The sequence below is a fragment of the Stegodyphus dumicola genome, chromosome 6 (assembly GCF_044657685.1).
Source record: "Stegodyphus dumicola isolate Sdum_Otavi_A_Nest chromosome 6, ASM4465768v1".
NCBI lineage: Eukaryota > Metazoa > Arthropoda > Arachnida > Araneae > Eresidae > Stegodyphus > Stegodyphus dumicola.
The window spans coordinates 47,120,451-47,146,701 of NC_140773.1; the positions used below are offsets into that span (position 1 = coordinate 47,120,451).

The 26,251-nt window shown below is 30.6% G+C and overlaps 1 protein-coding gene across 3 annotated transcripts in view; it reads left to right on the forward strand.

Annotated features, from left to right (window-relative positions):
* LOC118205883 (aquaporin-3-like) overlaps positions 1–26,251 on the forward strand; it is a 268,522-nt gene that overhangs the window by 74,050 nt on the left and 168,221 nt on the right. The window contains exon 1 of one of the 3 annotated variants that reach the window (XM_085818280.1): positions 1,248–1,400. The exons of 1 other annotated variant lie outside the window; for it this stretch is intronic. In XM_085818280.1, coding sequence (XP_085674406.1) covers positions 1,313–1,400 — 88 coding nt within the window. In that variant the 5' untranslated portion in view covers positions 1,248–1,312. Of the gene's footprint in view, positions 1–1,247; positions 1,401–19,131; positions 19,273–26,251 lie in introns of those variants that run through there. One more of the 3 variants, XM_085818281.1, reaches the window with a different exon arrangement.

Below are 26,251 nucleotides of genomic sequence, written 5' to 3' on the forward strand. Positions count from 1 at the left end.
GTTCTCTCTATGTGCATTTATATTTTTTCCAATATTTTTAACCACTCTGTATTTATTATACATAGAGATAAAGGTTAGATGAAGAGATAGGTAGATAGTAATTTCTTGCTTTTTTTTGTCCCTAATGACTGCAGTCGTTCCGAATAAAAGTTTCATCAGTTGTGGAGACATCCTATTGTTTCAATATGCAAAAGGCTTGTTTCAATGAAATTTTTTTTTTGTACGAGGAATCTTGTATTGATTTTCTGTGAACTAGAATCAAGTTTCACCGCTGATTTTTATGAACTATAAAGAAAACATTATCCATATTACTTAACATGCTCGTATCGAATAATATACGGTTCGGATTGACCAAGGCTGGGATGGTTACGGTTGCATTGTATTTCCAATGTCTGTTTCAAAAGTACTGAAATTTCATTCTTATAAATGGAAACATTGAAGAAATAAATTATGCGATAAAACGTAGCTGATTTGTTATGAAAATAAAAGTAATTGAATTTAGACACTATATGCATAACTGTAGTTCTTCAGAACGAAAATTATTCGGTGTGCTAATTTCTGTAGTATGTCACCATACGGCGGGTCATTCAGAATATGATACTCTAACATAGTTATTTATAACGCAATTCTGCAATCATAAAAAAAGCAAAATTTCTCTTACAAATAAAATTTATAGATCTCCGTAGCTACTTCAAATAACTATAATTTTATTTCTTGAATTTTTCAATAATTTTCGATTTACAATTTTATGGTTTATGGGCTACTAAAAACGAGTGATTTATTATCACTAGCAGCAGAAAATATAATATGCTGACAGTCCTTACAGGTTCCCTTATCAAGCAGCAAAAACATTTTGCTACAAGCATGGTCTTCAGGGACAATTTTGCTTTTTAAAGAAGGTCCACTGGGAGAATCAGGAGAAATGTCGAAAGCCTTTATATAAAGTTAACGCCATTCTACGATTTTAATGTTTTGCCTAGTTATGAAATACTACCGATGGTATGAACATGTGAGCGCAAGAGTTTTAACTACTTTTGTCAAAAAATTTTAAGTGTTTAGAAATAACTGAAATTCAAATATGTGATTATATATTACGCATTCTGAATTTAAACTACAAATGGTATCGAAAAAGAATTATTCTATGTCTACAGAGTATAAGCTTTTATATGGATGTGTCACTCGATGATGTTCAAACATGTTTCTGTTTAAACAGCTGTTGTTGCATAAGTTTCTCGTTGTTCGTGAAATAACAGATGGCACATATCCAATTGGAGTTACCCAAACAAATGGTGTGTGAAGGCTTGTATGTAGCATGGGCTTCAATTTTCTAAACAGACAAACTTATTGGATAAGTGAAAGGCCACGCAGAGGGAGTGACCATCCATATTGCAGTTATAAATGTACGTATGTGTTCTATCATTGGCCGTTTTTGTTCGAATAAGATATTTTTATATTATATATATTTTTTATATTATATTGATACATTCATTAAATAACTGACTTTAAGATTTACATCAGGATCATCGAAAAGAATGAGCCATATGTTTTCAGAGCCGATCTTAATTTCCTGTGCAAATATGTGTGAATGTATACTTGCGATCGTAGAGTCAAATCCCGCAAAAACGATCTATTCCTAAGCGACTAAAATTATTAAGTTCTGGAGAATAGAAGTTACAAATGCAAATACTGCGAGTTAATTTGAAAATACTAATCTAAATATTATTAGGAAAAAAAACATATTTTTCAATTTCTGATTATCGAATTGATAGTAAAATACGAATATTAATGTCAGAAAACGCATTTCTGAAAAAAAAAATAATAATGATTTATTAAGCAAGATTCATGGATGGAAATTTAGACAAATTCAGTTTTAGATTATCATTAGTTATATAAAATTATTAAATCTATTTCAGTATAATCCGAATTACATAAAAGAAGCAAATATCATGTTTCTTTATGAAATTTGAAGAAAATATTAAGTACTTGTATTTTTGCTTATTTTATGAATAAATTGTGCCTTGATATAATTAAAAGAGCTTGAAAGGTTTTCTTTACTATGTCAAAGAAAGAATTACTGATTCTATATTTTAGATATTTTATTCTGATTGACAGGTTTATTCTAATCACAATCGTTTCTAAAACATATTGCTTGTAATAGAAATATTCTTTCTACAAGTTATACTATTGTATTGATATCTACTATTATTACATAATTTTTATAGTTTTGCAGACTTTTGGGGGGGGATAAAATCAAGGAAATTTAATTTCAACACAGTCAAAAGTCTTCATTCACTTTTTTTAACATATATTTATGCAACAATAGTTTAAGTAGTTGATAAAATGGTAACTATTAATTAGAAAGCATATAAGCGATGATTATAACAATGCTCAAAATTTTTTATTTTTTAGTAGACATTTCCGATACCAAGAAGCAAAAAATTTTGAAATCGTTTTCAAATTATTATTAATAAATTACGAACTGTTTTTCTTCCAAGTATTATTTTATAACCAAAATCTTAAACAAAATAGGATTATATTTATATATTTACTTAATATGAAGAATTATAAAATATCTATGCAGGAAATAAATACAAGTTTTTTATAATTTATTTATTTTCAAATAAATTCATTATAATCATTTTCTTAACATTTGCAGAATAATTTATTGCTTGTAAATTTGTGTATCTATTGCATAACTTCGTATTTTGTTTTATTTAATTACACAGAATTATTTCTGATATTTAAGTAATTGTCTACTGAATTATTCTGATATTTATAACAGTCCATTGCGGATATAGATGAGACATGTTGTACTCTTTTCGTAAACACTATAATCTTAAATAAAGTTTTTAACTCAATTTTTGTAAAGCAAACAACAAACTATGCTTTGTTTTTTCCTTTTAAACAAAAGTGGAGTATTTTAAATTTCTGTTGCCATAAATTTTAACATTTCTGTTATTAACGAAGGGATTCTAAATTCCAGTTGATGTCATAGAAGAATTTCAAAATGAAGTTTATGTTTTTTTCGATATTATAAGCTTAGTTATTTAGCTTTTTCAATATAATTGCTGCCAATATCAATGGGGATGGCCTGAAATCTAGGATCAGATGCGAAAATCAGTTTTTGCAGTTTTTATACGGTCAATAGATTCATTGCCTATAGAAAGATATCAAGAGTGGCTGTGGTTACGGTGAAAAATGTTTATTAAATTAAATTTCCATCTTTACAAATTGGCACCTAGATAATGTCTGAAATTAAGTTCACATTTTGATCTTCCTATTAGCGTTTTCTGGATTCGAGTACTCTATTTTGTTTTCCGTATTGAAATTGGAAGATATTTCAGGTAATTTAGATCAAGCATTTTAAATGAAATATACTATTCATCTACATATTTGCGCGAACGAGCTGGCTGCATGGGCGTTTTCGGGGTTTTCCCCATGTGTAATGTGTATACGAGCCAGTTTCCCTTAGAAAGTCCTCCACGAAGGCATCCCTTCCCTTAGATAGCCCTCGTGTGCTTTGCCATAATTAAATACACCACACCACACCACATATTTGTCTAAATGAAAATGGAGTTAAAGATATTTGGAATCTTCTTTCATACGCACACGTGAACTTCTAGATTTTTTAAAAACATTTGATGATTAGGCTGTTTTTAAGTGATTTTTTTCGATTTAAAATGAACCAAAACAGTTTTAATGTGAATGTCATGGAAAATATGCATCATATTCAAATAGAAGAAGAGTTAAATATAATTACATTGTAAGGTAAGTTCTCTCTCTTTACTTCGTGTTTTTTTTTTTTTTTTTTTTTTATGTGTGTAACTTTAAAGCATGTGTGGATAGCATTCATAAGGCCCAGATTTAAAATTTCGGAGAAAACTTGGCTAGTAAACTTTACAAATGTTGCGGTCGATAATTCTCTGCCACTAAGATTTGCTACTGAGTCATCTTCTTCCCAGTTGCCGTTTAAATGGGGAAGAATGTAAGGCATTTTCTCCCTCTTTGCCGCATACCTTCGGGGTGCAATTGCATAGGACGTCTGGCTAGCAACCAGAAGGTACAAAATCTGAATCCTGGGAAGATAATTTACATGTATTTTGGTTTGTGAAACCTAATCTTTTTATAAAAAGGTAATACAGTTTCGTTCTCTATCTTTAAGTTTTATTAAACTAAAGCAAATATTTATGTTACTTATAACTACTAAAAACCAACACAAAAATTTGTGCAGTTACATCATGTTGTGTTAAACATGAAACCGAAGTTAACAGTCACCGAATGAGTATTTTTCATTCCTACAGAATTTTATATTATTGTATGCTCAAGATTATATGATGTATCAATAAATATGTTTTGATTGAAATTAAAGCAATTTATGTATTTTTAGTGAATTAATTGTAACAAAATTTGTTTTTCAGCCGAGGTACTAGCATTTTCGTTTTTTAAATAAATACACTCATTTACGATGGCCAAGTCATATTAACTAGGTATTTTTAACTCAAAAGAATTTAATTTTTATACTAAAATAAGAAAAAATATATTTATCAGCATATCCAGTAACAATTTAAAACTACATAACATTTTACCTCAACATTCGCTCCTCAGACTTAATTAGTCTCAAAATACCGAGGCTTTCTAAAATGTCTGGATTTCCAAATTTTTGCCGGATACAGCCTTTTCAGAATATGTGCCAGAAAAGTCCCGCATTGTGTAAATATTTTCGAATATATTTGATTTGAATTTTATTGATGCCATTTCACAGGTACCTTCGCAGTAAACCGAAATCATTCGGAACTGTAAGATGTGTTTGTTGATTTGAAGATTTTAACAGAACTTAATGTATTAATTGTTTGAAATAATAAGATCATGTTACAAAAGATTTATTTTTTTGTTATTTACAGAAACTTCTGTATCCTCCGCTGGCTTTGAAAAAAAAACTGTCTCCTTTGTCTTAAACTCATTTGTTTAAAAAATGTTTATTAAATTAAATTTAAACGAACGAATTCTTTGAACATTAGCATAAATGTGGTTGAAACAAATAGAATGTCCGCTGATTACTAACGCATTTGAGGATAAATTTAAGATTCTCATGCTACATTCAAACTAGATTAAATTTGTTTTCAGTTTATCTTAATCAAATGAAGAACAGGTGAGATATGTCTTCAACTTAAATGCCATTATTGCTTAGAAACAAGTTTATAATATCATGGGATAATCCAATAGTTATCACAATTCTGTTTATTTAGATATACTTATAGAAAAGATCCGTGTCAGAATATAAAAAACTTTCGATATTTATTTTTCTTTTGCATGCTAACTAATAACAATAATAAAATTCTAAAAGACTTTTTGACACTATCTCATACTTCTTTCACTTGATGATTTTCCTTCTCGTATCGAATTGCTTTACATATTTTTAAATTTTCTTTTTCAAACTGCAATTTAAAATCTTCGGATTACAGTCTAATACTTTGAAGAGTTTATCGTTAAAGTTTCAAAAAGTAAAAATATGTATTTAAATTTTTTTTTAAAAAATAAAAGTAAATTGATTAAAAAATTGCAAACTGATATTGCTATACAAAATTCAGTTTAGTTTAGCAATTGAAATATTTGAAATAACCAGGTTCAGTATGCCTATCAGTTTAGGAATTAGTCCCTCCAAAGTAAAACGGTATAAAATGCGATATCTTATATTTAAAATGAGCTATTGAAATTAGCAAAAAGATCTTATTGAGATAGAAATAAATTGGCGCAGAAAAAAATTGGAATGGTATTATTTCATCGTAAGTTAACGAGATATAATTATTAACGACATATAGGCGTAATGCATTAGCCCCTTAACGCCATAGATTATGGAGGCTTGTGTACTTATTAAATTAAAGTAAAACATTATTACTTCCTTGTATGAAGTAAAGGAAGTGTTGTAATCGCGAAAAATTTCGGGTGTCATATTTCAAAGAAAATATCCATTTTAACCACTCTTGAAACCACATGAACGATGTTTTTGCTTTACATCTCTACGTAAGAACAGAATAAAGAACTTCTTTTGTCAAAACGGATTATAAAATAAATTTAAAGAGGAGCGATTTTTTTTCCCTTGACATGCATACGCATGTACGTGCGCCTGAATGTACGTACGTATGGACTCGCATAACGCAACGAGTAGCCGTATAAAGTTGAAGTTTTGTATATAGTACTGCTATAATATGTAGTTTTGCAACTCCCTTTTTCGTTGCAATCGGCTGCACCAATCATATATATAAACATATATATATATTTTCCCACTCTGTTTCCTGGTTCGGTGAGCTTAGCTTTTTATTCTTATACATTGGTAAATTTTACATTTTTTGCTTTAAACCTGATTAAATTATGTGGCTTTTATGTTCCGGTTAAGGATTTTATGCCTTTAATTAGTTTGCATGAAATAGTCGTAGAATTATCAACAATTTAAAAATTTAAGTGGCGAGTTAAGCCTAACAAACTGTCATTTATTTACATTTGAAACTCGCTAGAATAGTGAATAAAGTTAGTTTTTGCACCTTCAATATATTTTTGCCTTCAATATATTTTAAAAGTGGGACCAAAAGTAAACTTTCAGTTTTGTGCACGGAAAAAATTGCTTTCTTACCCGCTGGCCGATTCTCTAAAGAAATTGGAGAAAATAAGTTTAAATAAATGAAGAAAAAATTTTGTATAATTTAATAGGCCATCTTTCGTTGGATTGTTTCATTAGTTATTCCTTTTTTTCCCCTGGATCGTTTGCATTGAGTTTAAACAATTGTCTCCCTGAAACGGCAGTCATAATTATTTTGTCAGGTCCTGAAATCTACTTATTAGAATAAAAAAAAGACCTCTTTGAGGTATTAAAACAAATGCAGAATGCGTTTGGATAACAAATGAATTGTAAATGGCAGTTTAAATACTATTTTGTTAATATTTACTATATAGGTTCTGAATTAATGAAAAAGTAATTAACTAATCCTTTAAAATCTATTATGAAAAATTTTTCTAAGGCTGTGAATTCAAATAAATAAATAAGCAAGTAAAAGAGAGAGACTTGAGTCTCGTAGGAATAGAAAGATACATTTATAATATGTTCTGAAACAAAACTGAAAAACTTTTATCGGTTTAGCTTATGAAGGCATGTTATTTAAAAAAAGAAAATATTCGAAGATTTGAAAGAAATTATTCAGGTACATTTTACGGCACATATTATTGGGGAAGAAACTACATAAAATACTGCATCACAATCGAACACATTTGCAGGCGCAATATGATATTCAAATGATATCGTTCAGAGCTAAAATAATAAATATGAAATAAGATTCAGCAAAGGAAGGTAAAATTAATGAACACGCCTGTAAGAATGTCTAAATAACTTTAACACTGTTAACATTAAAAATTAACACTGATATTACTTAAATACTTCACCAAAAGTCAAACCAGTTAGTAAGTTGACTGTATGCATATTAATAAATGCTCATATAATTACAAAATATATTAATATTTATTAGCTTGTCCTATACGGAATTACATAAACTTAGCTTAAAAAGTGAAATATTTCATTAGATTTAATGTAGTTTGAAGCAGATCTCCACCACGCCTGTACCTAAGGGGTAAATTAGTAATTCTCTAAAATTCCCCATAATATTACCTTTGTGCATTAAAAATAATATTTTGTGTTTGGTTTAAAATAATATGTTACGAAAGATTGAAAATAAAATTGCTTTAAACAAATTTAAAGTGTTGAATTTTCGGCTTTTTTACTTGCATTTTTTTTTTCATTGTTGCAAACTTACCTAAAATTAGCCTAGCTTCATCTAAACAGAAGAAAAGTTATATAAAACAACTTACGTTATAAAATATTGTATACTGAATGAAATTTGTATGTAATATTAAATTAATTATATAAAATGTTTTACATAAAAGTTATATAAACCCCTAATCTTTTCTACAAAGCAAACATCTTTAAAATGTGACATATTGCCTTTTAAATGCAACTCGTGGTGTAATATCCAGCAGTTTTATTTTAGAAATACTATTAAATCAGAATTAGATTACCCTTTTCGTGATTTTAAAAAGTTTTAAATTTGCGCCTTTTGCTAAAAGCCAAACTAAAGGGAAGATAAATAATTACGGTTTTATGCAAAAGCGATGATCTTTATATTCTCATGTGTTCTCTTATTCGATTCGTTGGAAAAACGGAGGCTTACCAGTAGTCTTAAAATAAGTCAGTCATACCTATCCTTAGCAGAGGAAAGGACAATACAAAATTGGTAATGCACTGTACTAACGATATTCTTAGAATTTAAAAAAGCGATATTAGTAGTACCACATGTAACTCAAACTGAAAAAAATCATATTTGGTGATTCAATTCGTATCTAATGAATTACTAATAAAGTGATTTAAGGTTAGGTGTAATATTCATATTCTAGTCCTCAAGTTAACTGCGTGGGAAAACCTATACTCTGCATTTTTTATATAGAAGCCTTTAATCGTATCATGATTTCAATTTCTCCGCATCCGATTTCAGTTTTTCTCTTTAGTATATATTTTTATTTTTTTCAGCTGGATGAATGTAGAGTAAAGAGAATATTTTGGTTCTGTTATTGAAATTACTAATTAAATACACTCAGAACTTAATACTCTAATGTAAACTGTAACAAAGAAAGCAATTTCATCCTGCTCTTATTATCATTCTCATTGTTGATGCGCTATGTTCTGCCATTTTTTACCACAGCCTGCACATACTAGTTTTAGCTTCTCCTAACTGAAAGATATTTTTGACCACACTCCCACTAAAGATTTTCGGTACACCTATTACTTGACAGAATTTTAATCTCATTAAGGATACCCTGATACACACTTCCTCACTTCTTTCCAAACTGCCGTTTCCGAACTCCTTTATTAGATTCTCCATCGAATTTAATTTACCTATCTTTTCAATAGCCGAACCACATAAACATTCCAATTAGAATTATTTCAACCTTTTCACCAATTAATTACTACTTGGATTCAGAAAACTGTTAATGTAAGCAAAACCGTAATTCATTTCCTAGTTATCCTATCTTAAATCTAAAACAAAATTGGATTCTAAATTAAATTAATAGTCTTTTAAACAGTGTAACCATTTAATTATTCCAATTAGACTTATTTTTCCAATTAATTATAAAATTTGGACTTCGGAAAATTTTAATGCAAATTAAACTTTTACGTCTTCCCAAATTGCCTTCATTTAAAACCAATTTATTTTTTTGACTCAAAATTAAATTACTAGCATTTTAAATGGTAGGACCACATACTTAATCCAATAAGCATTAAATTTCCAAATATTTGCCAAATATAAAAGTATAATAATCGTAATCTTAATAAAATCTTAATTTTTTTTAAACATAATTTCTTAAAACTAATTCGTTTTTTAGCTTCTGGATTAATCAGCATTTCTTATAATTAGTTGGACTAACCACTTATCTCAAATAATTCCTGCTACTGTAACTGTTTTGATTTTCGGACTTTGATTTTGACACCTCCCTAACGTCTAGTCTCCCCAAACATCTCAAAAAGGAAATCATGAACATAATGAACTTCCTGTCCAGAACAGACAAGGAACTATGCAACACAACATAAAATACAGCAACGTTTGGGGGCCCCTTTTGGGATCTGTGAAGGATAGTTATCTGTATAATTAGTGCGGCTGGACAATACCCACTTTTCCAATGTTTAAACGATAGGTGTCCATCACACTTCCCCTTATACACATCCATATTTATATGCCTGAACTATTCTTCACTCGAAAAAAAAAAAGCCTTCTATATTATTATAAACTGCTATGGTTGTTAGAGCCCAGCCTCAGTTGTTATTTTTCTTTACATAGTTTATCATTATAAGAGTGGCAACCATCTGATCTTTGTTGTAGTTTCTTGTAGTTCTATGGATTTTGAAAATAAATATGACGCTGTAGAATTTTATATGTAAAGTTATTTTATTTTAAGTTTATTAGGAGAAAGGAGAACGGTTAGTTCTTGCAAATCTTGAACAATGGTAGCTTTCGATTTCAAGTTTACTCTTATTAAAATCAGTTGACAGTATAATTCTGAGGACAGAAAAACTAGAAATCGAAAGAAAATTCTTGACTGTTTAATAGAATAAAGACGTGTTCGTAGTATAGTTTAATATCGTAAGGAATATATTTTTCTGAATACACAGCAAGAGCAAAAAGAATTATATATAAAGAATTATATATAAATGATCAAGTTAATTTTAAAAAAGATTAATATTAACTAACATATGGAGAACATTAGAAACATTAGAAACATCTGGAGCCTAAAACTTGTAGGTAGGCATGCAGCAGAATGCTGCTTTAACCATAAATCATGGAAATTTTGCCCTAAGGCGCTGGTGGATATATAGTTAGCGTGTAACACTTTTCGTCAAGAGCCAAGTTCTAGTACCATAAGGTACGAGTCTTTAAAACAAATATAAAATTTTGTTGTTAGAGTCGGGTTTTCTTAAGTGTAAATATTAGATTTTAGTTAAGAGCATTGTGACAATTCTGATTGGCCGGTGCCTCTCACGTGAGTGAAACAGCCAAATTTCAGACACCGGCAGGTGAATCTTGAGAGATATGAATTAAACAGTGGTAGTTCTGAATAATAATCCCTGACACATGATAATGAGTTTTTCGTTGGGACGTTATGGTAATACGATGTTATGATAGTTATTCGATGAGATGAGGAAGGAACTGAATAGCAGTTTTCGTAAATATGTTGTAGACATTTGGAAATTTCAGATTGGTGGGTGCCTGTTATGGGAGTGGTCACCTACCCAAGTATAGACTCTGCTGCTGCTTGAAAATTCTTACTTGGCTTGCACTATGTTTGTTCTTAAATTCGAATAATAATTATACACATTGAAGAAATATCTGTATTAATATATTATATATCGAATATATCGAAACGCGATATTACTTCATCCGGTGCAAATAATTTTGTTTCTTTTTCAATCGAGTCTGTTGCCATTCGGCAAAATGTAAGGTATTAATTTTTCAAATTGAATCTGTCTGATATTGATGAACACACTGAGCTATTTATAAGCAATAGCTACCGTCCTTCAGATTTTGTTTTACCTTTTTGATGAGACTGATTTACATGAAAAAAAAATTCTGAGCGATTTCGGATTTTAACGATTATCCCCTCTTTTAAAGTTCAGTATAGTTTATCATTACGGATTTTTCTATAGAGATGGCCCAGAGGTAATAGCGAAACATTTTAAAGGATATTAGATGCATATGCATTTAGACTAATATGAGTATGTTGTGTATCTTCTAGATATTTAAAAAGTAAAAAAATATGTAATGTTATTTTATAAAAACATTTAATGCTTTTAATTAACAACATAATTTTTATTTAAATCAATCAGATTAAAAAAGTAAAAAATAATATTCTTGAGACTAGCGTTTGTTGCTTTTAAATAATTTAGTTTGTTAATTAAAATTTAAGACAGACAGATTAAATATGAAAAAAAAAAAAAAAAAAAAAACTGAAATTTTTTCAGATTTTAAATTACGTCCAAAGGGGCATTTTTTAACGTTTTGAGTGTTACCTTTATTTATTAAATATCATGTTCTTTGCACTTAAACCATAAAATTCAGTTCAAGAGCAATATCGCAAAATAATGTTAAATTAAGCATATCTTTAGAATTTCCGATATACACAGTCTCGCGAGCTGGAGATAAAAGTATTTTTTTTCTATATAACGTTGCCATTTCTCGCTTTTAAAGCATTGAGTTTGTAAATCAAAAATTCGTTAAAGTTTTACAAAATATAAAATCTATAATAAAACAAATTCCAAATTTGGGATTTCAGATGCCCATATTCGCAGTAGGATTTCGTCATTCAAAATTCGATGGCTCTATGTACCATTGTTTTATCACAATGCGAGAAATAGACAATCATTTATGCAGATTTTTCATTATTTAATTTCTTCAAATATAATGCAGGACTCTAACATTTTGTGGCAACAGTTTGAAAAGTAAACCGACGTTATGAGTCCGACGCAAAATGCCAAAACGAAAGCAATAGTCCTTCGGGACTGAAATCCCTTTGGACTAAAAATATTACCTTACATTTGCTAGAATGGCAACAGACTCGAATGAAAAGCAAAACAACAAAATAAAGTGAAACAATGCAAAATCGTTTTCGAAACTAACTGCTGTTTTGGGCTAAAATGCATTGAATTCATGAGATATCTGACTAAAAATATTAAATATTTTTATAGAAGAATTTTTTTCACATTTCAAATGCATAGAAAATATAGCACAACATCATGTTGGTCTAAATGTACGTTAGTTTAGTATCTTATCAAACGTTTCGCTGTTCCACCTAGACCATCTGTACTGATAATCTCTGCAGATAAACCATATTAATCATTAAAGAAGCCCTGGTGTCCGCAGATAAACCATATTAACCTTTAAAAGAGTCCTTTTAGATGACCGTTAAAATCTGCATACTTTCAGATTTCCTTTGGGTATATTTCTTTATTAATTACTTGAAATGTTATTTTCTATTCAAAAGCTGTTTTAATACTTTTAATGACATTAATACCTAATTAAGGCTGTTAAAAAATTAGCTGAGGCTGTTGCATATTTCTCTGCGGCTTCTGACATCACGCTTTGGCCATCCCCGCTGAGCTTGGAGATGTTTGCAATCACACAAGAAAAATAAACCCTGGAAAAAAAAAAGAATAGTATAGTCGTATTTTTCAGCAACGAGACCTTGTATGGTGCTTGACATTGGAAATGGAAATAAGGTGAAAGTTGACGAAGCAAAATCGCAAGAAACCGACATCTGAAGGGTATTTCAAAAAGTAAATGTTTAATGTAATTAACTTTTAAATGCTCTGATCTTAGATTTTCTTGGAATCTTTTTTTCTTTTGTTCAGTTGTTTTACTATTTAACTTCATTCTGCAATGTGGGGCTCCTATTTCCGCTATTCTAGAAAATGAGTTCTTTTTCAGATGCTATTTTTCTGTTTCTGTAATTTCTGTCATTTTTGTTATGATTTTACAACATGTGTTACCTCATCTTACCAAACCCTTTTTAAACATTATGCTTTATTCTTATAGATTTCAGTTTTGTCACGCAATTTTAAATTTTATTTTATATTTTTTACTTGATGTGCTTGAATTTAAGGAAAGAAGAATAACCTTGTTATCATAATTCTTTACATTTAGCCTTTCATTGATTACTTAAAAATATTTTTCCTTGTTTGACTAATATGACTGATTTGAAAGGTTTAGATGAGGGTTCTGGGTCAGGAGAAATTTTATAGTTTCAGGTGGGGAATGCAGTTAGCCTTTTATTTAGCTCCACAGAATATGAAATAAATAAAACACAAATTCGAAATTAAAAATTCTTGCTTCGAAGTACGCATGTTCGGATGTAGGAATACGTGCATGCAGAATTTGGTGGCTCTAGGTACCGCTAGTTTTTTAAATTGAGATACGTACATACATATGTACAGATTATTTATTATTTAATTACAATGGAGAACTTTAAGCTAAGACAAATTCTCATAAATGCACTTGAGAAATATTGCATACTTATATTATTCTTAAAGTAAGCTCCAAGACAAATCAACCGAACAACGCTCTAAACACGAAATGAAAAGGAAACTTGCCAATCTAAAAGCAACCTTACTTTGGCGTACATTTTAAAATAAAATTTTTGTCGATTTCGAGGTAGAACATTTTCAACACATTTCAAACACATTTTCATCTTCTAGGTGACGGCAGGCCACGGCAACAAGGTTTCCTGTTCAAACCACTGTCCCTGAGAATCCAAAAAAGATTTTTAAACGCATAACGGGGTAATATATAGTATTTTTTGACTTACATAGTCATTTGGCAGACTGAACAGCGGAGAAGAAGTGGGATTTGTTAGGGTTTCTGGTTAGAAGTGGAAGCAGTAGGTTGAATGATTGGAGAAATCGAGAAGCTTCGCCTTGGGCGCCTTTAAACACTTTTGGGATTTGAGTGATTACATCCAGATGGTTGACCTACGAATTCTTGTAGAGGTGAAAACGTTGAAAATGCAAAGATGATATTAGCCGAAAAGGAACAACATTGAATGCTAATACTTTCCAAGATAATCTGTCAAAAATGTATTCCAAAGAATCAGCCATATACGTCCAGAATATGCTGATATTGGCTGTTGGTTCCTTGTCTGTGGTAACGACCAGCCATAGTCAGCTCTATTTGGGAAATAGTTTGTGGACTGTACAGGTGTTGTAGCCATCCATCATCTGCTGAACTCACCTGATCTTTATCGGTTAGACTGTTTCCTCACCTGAAACAAGACCTAAAAAGGAATAATAATTTTGAGACGTCACAAAGCATTCAAATCCATGTGACGAGGGTTCTCCATATGATACAAAAATAAGACTCTGCCAAAAAGTTTTTTTTTTCTGATTTTTGTGAGGTTCTTTTGTTTATGACCATATTCATTGATTTTTATTGCCATATCATGTAAGTACTTATGCTACTTAAAGAAAAGAGAAATTGCGTAGACTGCTCGGGTTTTATTAAGCAAACTAGCATGAAGTTTGAACAAATACAAATCAGAAGGCAGTCGCATAAATATTTCATCTACCTCTTTGAACAAGCCAGGTGCTATTTGAACAAACCGCGGTCTGCCTTCATTCTGGCATGCAGAAACGAAACTAAAAAATAAATATCCTTCCTATTAAAATAGAATACCTTCTTAGGAGATTAAAAAAGTAACAAAATGAAAACCTGGCATTGAGATAAAATAAATACTTCTTGTTTCATTATTAAACAGACGCCGTGGTTAAAAAGAAAGAGAAACAATAATGTTATCGCTAAAAATTACAGAAGTAATTGTAACCTAATCTAATACTGGAACTTTAGTCCTATAACCTTGCTAGACAGTTAGCGAGGTATCGCTAGGTCTAGAATAGCATAAAAAGTCTTGGAAAGGTTTTAAACAACCTTTTTATTAAACAGGACTTTGAACATAAGGCCACGACTTTGTGCTGCAAATAACTACTGCTTGTGACGAGGTAAATTAAATAAAACTTAAACTTTGACAAATAGTCTGCAGAAAGATAACTACTTAAGCTATAGGCTGGCTTAACCTAACTTTACCGGTGCGTGAGTTTAAATTAGTCGGCTGCTAGAGATTTGCAGAAGCGGTATAATTACATTTAAGCTAGAGCTGGCAGAATCCTAACCAGTGGTACCCGAGTGTCAGGAATTCTCTCTCTGTCAAGATCAAACCTTAGCTTAAATATACTACAAGCTAATTTTCATTCTGGTAAGGTATACGGGAAAACGTTGAAGATCAAAATAAAAATAACTGGTCAGTTTAACATAAGAACCTTCATAGTTAAAAATATATGCATTTATAAAAATATCAGAATACGGGATATAATAAAAGGTTAAGATGCTGTAAATAGAGTACAGTTTTACCAAATTTAGAAATACGGAAGTTTATAACTAGAGGTGACAGGTGACGAAGGACAGGGACAACTGGTGTCTAACAAAGGTAAGCAAGTATATGTCTCATGCCCTCCACTATCATTGAACCGGCAGCTCCCGAGTGCCAGGAGGCCTGCCTCGGGAAGGCATTTGCTTCTCTGCGAAGCCGCATGAACGAAAAGGGACCTGGATGATGTTACATGAATACGTTAGCTGCATGAATATAAGCTGTTAGAACGCATTGTTGATGCTTTTGGGCGCACGTTGCCATAATTCTTAGATACATCAATAAATACTAATAATAATACACATACCTACAAAATAATACATATACATACAAAATAATAATATATCAAATGCTAGTATCAATATTAATAATAGTCATACTAGTACTAATAATAATAACAACAATAATAATAATTCTTAAATGCATGAAATATGATCCATCAATAAAATACATTAATACATTGGATACGCTATAAAGTTATATGAATACATTAGTTATATACTTGACAGCTTGATTACGGTAAGATATACATTAGACCTGTTTACATTCACCATTTGGGGCTTGCGTTATTTGAGTACGTACATGCGGTGTTATAATGGATACATACTTATGTTATGAATACCGTTATACATTTAAATACTAGTTATATACTTGAATATTTTATTGCAATAAAAACATAATAGATACATTGTGGTGTTGCATGTCCCCAACTTGCCCGCAACAGTAGTAGTGACTGCTATGAACTGAAAATTACACAAACTCTTAAGAAGGGTTTAACTCCCTTTTTATTCCACTTTAGAAGTTACAGGTGCGTTCACTTGACCCTCACAAACTACGCCGACCCGGCGGTTAAATAAAAATAGAGAAGTACAACTAAAAATAAATAACAGGATGAATAAATAACAAGTCACTACCTACGAGGCTCTATAAACGTGACTAGCTTAACCGCGTTCTAAGATACGGCTGAGATTTCAGCAAACTTTCAGAATAAGAAGTTGAAAGATTCAACTAACTGCCGAAGTAGGCACACAGGCCGAAACGCGCGGTTCTTAAACTTCTACCAAGCAACCTTCACACTCGTGAATCAAGAAAGCACACCTACAAACTCGTTTCCCTTCTATTTAACTCAAATTACTTCTGCTAAAAATTTGAATACCCTGCCCGTTCTACTAAAATTTACATACTCTGGCATTGGCAATTCTAGGGGAAAGTAAAGGCTTGACAGGAAAGATAGCTTAAACTTAAAATAAATGTTAGTTAAAATAAATATAAACCCTACAACATAATGGTATTAAAATGGAGAGAAAATGGTCTCTTATATTTAAGTTTCTTCATAGGATGTAGAAGAAACAGATAAACATGGTTATTCGTAATAATGTGAAATATTTCAAAACTTTTTAACAAATAAACTGCACAACCAATACTAATTTTAATACACTGAAATAGAGGCAAACTTACCAACCTTTTCTAACCCTTTGAGTGTCATGACCAGCTTTATCCGGTCATGAAATGCTTTGCCACTTGGTATATATTAGCTCATAATTCACGATATTTTGCTTTCTTACGTTCTTTACTGATACAAATGCCATCTTGCTAAATGTAAGTTTATGAAAATAGATAATTAACTAAGTGAATATACAAATTTACCTAATAAAGGGTGTTTAAATACAGATCCAAAAACCCACGCCGCTCAGAGGGAAAACGTAATTCACAAATTCTCATTTTCATTGGGCTTACTTTTGTTGATACGGTACACATCTATAGGGTAATTCATTTCATACTAGTGTATCATGATCCCAAAGACGATGATCAAGACATCAGTGACATAGTTGTGAATATCATAGACAGCAGCAAGAAGGAGAAGCACAAACCAATATCCATAATAATCCATGGCAAAAGTCACAAGGAATTAAATCAGAAGTTTGTAATAGCCACCGCATTAATGCATCATCTCCTCCTCCTGTAGGTCTTAACTATCTCAATGGCTAAATCTGACATATATGCTTTTGCAAATGGTCTCTAACTCTGCGACAAATTTTGATTAAGATACATTCGCACATGGTCTTTCTTCCAAATTTTGACTAAGATACAGTACTCAAGTATTATACCGTAGACCAACAAACAGTCTTTGAAACGCGATTTAGAGAGCCAGTTAAGAATAAGCCAGTTAAGAATAAGCATGGTGTAAAAATACACTCATAACATCTGCGCTTTCGTTTGATATAACCTCGACTGACTTTCGATAACCCGTGTTTTGTTTTTACAAACAAAGATATAAATTAACTCTTACTGCTGCATTTTGTCCTTATACTTTGAAAACAAATTATTAAGATCTCAGACATGTTCTTTACAGAATAGCAAGCAATGCATTATTTTCAAACTAAGATTCTGCCACAAAAAGAAGGGTGTGATAATGAACGCAATAGGATGCCTTACTTGAAAACGGATAAACAATGACTATGCAGCAGTTGTGAAAGAGAATATCCATTCAAGAAGAAACTTGGTTCTAAGGCTGTAGGAGTATCACTTTTGTGATTTCACTCCTGTTTAGGTACAGTTGGATGAGAGAATTAACATCTGTTGGATGGGGAAAAGAACAGCTGGATATCAACTACAAACAAGTAATACTATATTGGAACGTTGACGGCTGAAATTTGAAGTTGATAGCATATTAAACAGAGCTTCCGATAAAATTGTAGGCCTAACAATATAGTAGAAAGAGATGGAAACATTTTTAAAAAGCACAGAATCGAAGCGAAAAGAATACTGATTGTTATTTAAATTAAGAGGGTCGCTTCCTTCAGAATTCTGTAGCAATGACTGACGCAACTTTGGCAGGTTCTTCGTCAACTTTAATGGGTTGGCCAGCTTTCGAAGTTGACAGAATAATATGGAAGTACCTAAGATACTTTCGAAAATGGTCTTTGAATTAGTGAGTCGGACGATTATCTTGATGAAAAAAAGAAATCATTGCTTTCATTCAACTGAGGTATTAGCCCAGCGTGTCGGTGAATCCAAGCAAATTCTCCCAGTGACACACAGATGACTGCTATACCAACAAAGATGAATATGTTGGGGTTTGTGAAATAATCAAAACAACATTTCATGAATTTTTCTGTATTTCAATGTAATGAAATTTGGTATCGGTTGCATAGTTTATTTATTGGAAATTTTTAAATTCCTTCTCTCATTTGCGAATAACCCTGTAATTCTAAATGCAAAAAAAATATATATTAGTGATTTTACATTAATATTACTTGAATAACGAAATCAAAATATTAATCAGGAAACTTATTCGATTAAAGGGGAAAACTGCTTGCAAAATGTAAACTTTCCCATTAGCGAGATTGTTTGCATGCATTTCCTTCTGTGACTTAGATCTTTCAAAAGAAAAAAATCAGTTATTGAATAGGATATTGTGTTGTTTTTATTGTGTGATTTTTCTATACTCCGGAGTCTTACATGAATGCAGCCTAAGATGCGAAGACTAAAAATTTTTGTTTCTAACCTTGACTACATAACCTTGAATTGGTTCTACTAACCTTGAATGTAATGTAATAACAGAGATTACTGTACGCATCACTCATGCATAAGAATTATAGTCTGCCACAAAACGAATTGCGCATCTCGTCACTGCTACATAATTGCGAAATAGTCTCCTTAAAAAATTGGTCAGATCACATTGCATGACTCCTACAGAGAACATCATGATGCTCAACCAGAATCGCCGCCATCGAAGTAGAAGCAGCTCTTCTTCTTCACGTCGTTGTAAGTGTGTAAAATAGATCTTTGAAATTCCCTTAATTCCGTTTATACATTATTTAACAATTTTAATTGTTAAATAATATCATTGATATCACTGGCTAATGCTGAAATATCCTAATAACAAATCAGTGACTCTGTATTGAATTATAGTATAAGATCGTTTTAATTTACACCCGTTCCGATGATTCTTCATATCATTCATTCTCCCCATAGTAAATCAATAACTGTTTATATTTCTATATTAAAGACACTTGGATCTGCTTTATTTTTATATTTTACTTAATAAATTGATAATTCTCTCTGAGAAGTACGTTTAGCTATACCTTAACAATACGCCATTCTCAAGGCTTACCAAAAAATTGACTTATTAAACTGACTTTCGTCAAAATTAAAAAGAGCTCAACGGAAATTGATGCTTAAAAATTTTTTAATTAAATTCCAAATTTCTTTAATATAAAGAAAGAAATATTTTATTTGTTGGATTATCTGTTTTATTTTTTAAATATGCCCGATATATGGATTCCACGTTGTTTCATGTAGGATTAGAAAATAATTTATTTTTCAAAAGTTTACCCCAGAAGTGGCTAAACTTCAAGTTTCTGGGAATTGTTAGAATGTTAGAATTCTGGAAAAATGAAGGGCTGAAAGTAGATTTACCGACAACTGTAATGAAATATTTATATCATTTTAAATGTAGTAAAGCTGTTTTAGAACAGAAAAGAAATATTTCAAGTAATTTACTATTAATATCATATTTTGTAATTAATGCGATTATTTAGTATAAATACAAATTAATAATTCTTTTTGCTCTTGCGCTGCATTCAGAAAAATATGTTTTTATGATAAACGAATTCAAACATTTTTACTACGCAATAAACATTCTTTTTTTTAAGCGAAAAACCAAAAATTTTCTTCTGGTTTAAAAGAGCTGTAAAATCTGATTCTGTGTTGTTTAATTAATTCTGTATCGATTTTAATAGAAATAAACTGAAAAAAAGAAGACCTACCGATCCTTGTAACGTAAATGCTGTTTTTATCCGTAACTAACTATTATCTTAAGTCTAAAACTGATATAATAGAATGCTAAAAAAATACATTTCGGTGAAAATAATTAAAAATATTATATCGGCAGAGAATTTTGCATGAAAGAATAATTTAGTTCCTGTTCAATAAATACGGAGTCTAATATATATATAGATACATAAAATCTAATTCCAAATCATTTAATTTATTCAACTTCTACTGGATCATTAGATATGTTTCATCTTCTCTAACACAAATTTCAAATAAATGTATTAGTATCGTCTTCAGTTAGATTTTGGATGCATCATTAATATAATATGTTTCTAGTGTATTTTTTTTGCTACTGTTCACAAAGCTCTTAAATGTACTAAAAAGTAGTATCGTCGCGATGGCGAGTTGCAGTTTCATGTAGTCTGAAAATTGTTAGTAAACCTAAAATATAATTAAAAAAATAAAACGACTGTTTGTTAAAAAATGTATTGTAGCAGGATTTCTGTTTAAATAGGAATGATATATATATATATATATATATATATATATTATTATTATTAATTGTTGTCACGAGGTCAGTAATATTTAAAGGGCCAAAGAGCCGTCGTTTGGCCATGACTGGTTTACATACTAGACTGGTTATCGCATTCTCCCATTCAGTCACGAAGTATATATTTATTCTTAACACACACACATATATAGATAAATAAGAGAGAGAGAAAAAAAAATAAAATGAAATTTTGAAAAAAAAAAAATAAAATCATTCAAAATGCAGTGAAATTAATGTGAATAAATTAGGAAATGTAAGAATTTTAATCAACTCGGCCATGGAAAGTTACGTAACAAGAAGAAAGCAAACAATAAGCCAAAGAAAAGGAAATTAATCTTGTACTTACTAATATGGTACAGTTTCAGTAAGTTTATTATTACAGTTTAAATTTTGTCTCGCTTTTTTTTTTTTTAACATTAAAAGTTTTTTTTTTTCCCCTCGCCTATTCTTACAATTGTGTTATTGTTCATTTTTGTGTTTACACATTTCTAGAATTATCAAACTGACTTGGGTAAATGAAATTCATACGATTAAATACTAGCTTTTGCTTAAATAAGTAAACTTAAATCAGTCTATCTGCATCTATATTTATTTCATGCCTTTATATCTATATATAGAATAAAATAAAATATAATTTAAATCTGCTACACAAAAATTCAATTAGTCTCAATTTAGGATCAAGGTGAAAATTTCGTCATAAAATTTGTTTTACTGAATAATAAATTTTATTATGAGATACAATTTTAGTTAACTTGTCACTTATAGTATATTTATATTTTATTTTATTCACTTTAATTTTACAGCATTTTGCTCGGCATTAATAGTCGTTTAAATATTTTTCAACTACTGATCTTTATATATCTATATGCCTATGCACATTCTAAAACTCTTTCCTTTCTCTGGGGATTTCTGTATATCTTTATTTTATTTTTTCTGTCCGATTCAAAATTATACAATATATATATAGATAGACAGATAGATAGATAGGTGTACGCATATAGTACATAAAGATCAAAAACCGAAAAATCTTTAACTCATAAATATCCTTAATGACGAGCAAAATGTTGTGAAATTAGTTAATAAAGAAAGAAAGAAAATGTATAGAATTTAGTATATCAACCGAACGTGGTAAACAATCTAACAAGAAAGCAAAAATTAAAAAAAAATTGAAGTAAAAACGTTAACTGAAATAAGAGTAAATAAATACAGAAATAAAATCTGAAAGGTTTCAGATTTTGAATTAGGCCTAAAAGGGAGTTCTTTTAACGTTTTGTGTGTTACTTTTATTTATTAAATATCGTGTTCTTTGCACTTAAACCATAAAATTCAGTTCAACAGCAATGTCGCAAAATAATTTTAAAATGAGCATATCTTTAGAATTTCCGTTACACAGTTTCGCGCCCTGGAGATGAAAAGGTTTTTTTTCCCTCCGTAGAGTGTTGCTACTGCTCACTTTTAAATCGTAGAGTTTTTTAATGAAAAATTCGTCAAAGTTTTACAAAATATGAAATCGATAATAAAACAAATTCCAAATTTCAAACTTGGGCTTTCTGATATGCCAATATTCGCAGTAGGATTACGTCATTCAAAACTGGATGGTTCTAGGTACCGTTGTTTTATCAGAATGCGAGAAACATACATACATTTATGCAGATTCTTCATTATTTAATTTCTTCAAATATAGTACAGGGCTATAGAATTTGGTGCCAACGATTTGAAAAATGATACAGCCTTTTAAAGTTTTCAACGCAAAATCGCAAAACGATAACAATAGTCCTTCAGGCACAAAGTCCTTTGGAATAAAAACAATTAAAATTAAATATTAAATAATAGTTAATAAATAATAAATAATAGTTGATAATTCCTTAGTCTATATCCAGGAGCAGCCGAAAGAATTATGAACAGGGCCATGTTTCTGAATTATAGCTGGACGAATTTCAAAATAAATTTTAAAAATCTGAAAGGTTTCAGATTTTAAATTAAGTCCAAAGGGGCGTTTTTTTAACATTTTGTGTGTTACGTTTATTTATTAAATATCACGCTCTTCGCACGCACTCACTAAGTGGAGATCTCATTTAAACCATAAAAGTGTAATGAGTGTGTAAATGACCTGTATATATTAACCAAAGAATGTCAAGGATGTCTACTCTGTGTATAAGTGTATAATGCATTCTTTTAACAATCCTTAATTTTTAAATGAACTATATTTAGTGTAAGTATTCAAACTGAATTCATTTTTAATTCTAATGATTCAGATGTATAATTTCGACACGAACATTTTTGTAACCGCACTAAGATAAATTTTAGAAAAGCGCATGTCAAATAATGTTAGATTTTTACGGTGTTTCGAAAAGCTAATAAATTTGGAATTCTCACAAAATTTATAGAAACTAATTAACGAAAAATTATTATGCAATTGATGGAAAAATTCTTAGTGCAAAAAAATATAAATTAAAAATTGTTTATGTGTGCATTAAACTTACAATCTTTAACAAAATCTTTGAGTAATTCCTGAAAAGACAACTAAAAGGAGAAGTAATTGAGATCTTTTGATGGTGGTCGAATGCTCATGTGATTTAAATGAATTTTGTGTACTTTCTTATATCCCCTCGAACATTTTTTTTTAATTTTGAAATCTTATGAAGCCTTGTCTGAAAATTTTGTTTAATCTATAATAAACAATAAAATTACAGGAATAGATTGGACTGAATTATTTGGATTACAACAAAGCATGTAAAAGGTATCTGCCTAAGGGAGGGATGACTTCGTGGAGCATATTTCAAGAGAAACTGGCTTGCAGTCCTATTACGCATGAGGGAATTTCTGAAAACTAGTTAGCTCATTCCTCGTGGTTTCGACTTGAATTAAGCTAACAGTACCTAGTGAATTTTATCTCTTAGCCGCTGGCAGTCCATAATAAAGAAAATGAGCATGCAAAACTATCAATAGTCAAACGGTAAAATTGTTCTAATAATGCTAATGTATTTAAATATAAATGCAGACTTCAGACTAATAAGTATTTAATGAGAATTCCGGTTTAAAATCAGAATTGTATGAAATCTCAATTCATACATATATAATATAATGGTTGAATATGTGATGGATTTAAATTTGAAATATTTTAATCCATCACATATCCAACCTGGAGCAAGGAGTTGGCAAATGTAAAAAGTGAAATTTATTTTCAAATGCAGTAAACTACTTTGAACAAAACGTGCTCAACATTGAGATCAAAACGCACAAATGCATAAAAAGTGCAAAAAATATTGTAAAACGTACTGCAGAAAAATAAAATAGAATCAAAAAAGTAGTGCAAATATATATATATATTTTTTTATTTTATTCTACTTTTCTCTACTGGTATTTTTTATGGATTTGTGCGTTTCAGTACCGGATATGTTTCATTCATAGTGGTTTATTGCAGTTGCAAAGAATCTTCGTGTTTTATATTTGCCAGCTCCTTCCTCCAGGCTGGATTTAAATATTTCTAATTTTTCAGTATGTTAGTGCCAGTTATACAGAAACACAGTTGGATACTGGTTTATGAAATTTCTTCATTTGTATTTTTTTTGTTACATATATGATGAATACAGCTTCGTGTTATAATTCAGGAGCTTAAGAGATAAAATTTTTCTCTAGTTCACTGCAACTTTTTATCTTTTATATAAATGATTTGATTTCCTATTCTAAATGGTCGTCTGCTTTTTTTTAAATTGTAGCTCTACTTTTCCCTTTTCTAAAATTATGGAACGTTATAGTGAAACAGTTACCTTTTTATATTTTTAGATATTTCTGTTTATTTTAAAATTTTAATTTAAAAATTCAATTATACTTTACCTTATACTTTGGTTTTTACTTTTACTGTATTTTTGGTTTCACTGATTACCATAGTTTTCGTAACTTGTACATTCTACCACTTTAGTTTTTCAAGTCACTAATTTTCAAAATTTAAAGTTAAAAATTTCCTTCCTCTTGTTTGCAAATTCGACTCACATCGGAACAAATTATATTTTGATGATTGCTTTTAAAATTTCTTTGGAAGTTTTTTTTAAAAAAACTTAATATACTTAAGATTACATTTATATATTCTCTTTTAATTACTTTAAATTTCAAGAATTTTATTGATTATTTTATTTCGCAGTTCATGAATAAGTGTGCTTATAGTAAGTCGAGTGTCGAACTTATGTATGATGCGTTATTCACGTTTGTTTTTAATCGTAATGAAAATAATGTAAAGTCGGGCTTCAAATAATTAAAAATCTTGAAATCTTTGTGGTTCTGTTAATATTTTTTTCGGTTGCTCGGCTTAAGACTGAAGAGTTATTTATTATTATTTGTTTTTATTATTCATTATTTAGTAATTTTTTTTTAAATTTTTGACTTAATTTACTTTTATTTGAATTTCGTTTCTCGAGTTTCCGTTTCAATTATTTTTAACTTGTGCCTTGCTGTTAGACAGTTCGCCACTGTTTGTTGATATTAATTCTATACAGGGTAAATCTCAACAAGGGAGCAAAACTTTACGATGTGATAGAACGCAACCATACGAGCAATAACCGTCATAGAATGTTTGGTCGGAATGCAAACAGTGAGAAGCTAAAAGGTAGTTTTTCACTGAAACATTTAAAGAATTAACACAAGGAGAGGAGATACTTCAGAAAACATTTTATGAACGGGAATGTAACTGATGCACATGTTCAAAGAAATTGCTCAAAAGACATTCCGCCAGCTGTAATGCTGGCTTCACACTTGCGCGATAGGAACTGCCACACTTTTGTGAAGACATTTAGCATTTCCCGAGTATCGCCGGCAGCAGAGACGAACCTGACGACTATTCGTTATTCGTTTCAACGAGCATTCGTAGATTAGGCTTTTCATATGGTGTGTGTGTGTGTGTATTTAATTATGGCAAAGCACAGTAGGCTATCGGCCTAAGGGGAGGGATGCCTTTCGTGGAGGACTTTCTAAGGGAAACTGGCTCGTATACACGTTACACATGGGGAAAACCACGAAAACGCCCATGCAGCCAGCCCGTTCGCGGGATTCGAACCTCGGACCGAACTACCAGTGTTCAGCGACTTTACCGCTCGGCCGCTGGTGAGCCTGCTTTTCATATGGTCTCAGAGGAAAAAGAACAAACACGAGAGATCCGGTGATCTTGGTGGCCAAGCTATGGGACCACCTCGACCATTTCATCGCCCTGGAAATTTTGTGGTTCGTATTCGGCAATCTACGGTAGAAAATGCCGTTGGGTGCGAGGACCGACCCTTTTTTATACCATTTATAATGCCACCTAGTAGCTCGCCGTTTGCGTTCCGCCCAGACTTTATACGACGAATATTGCTTGTATAGCTGCACTCTGTCACCCCATAAAGTTTTTCCGTCTTGTTCAGATTCATCCTGTATATTTTATCTCTT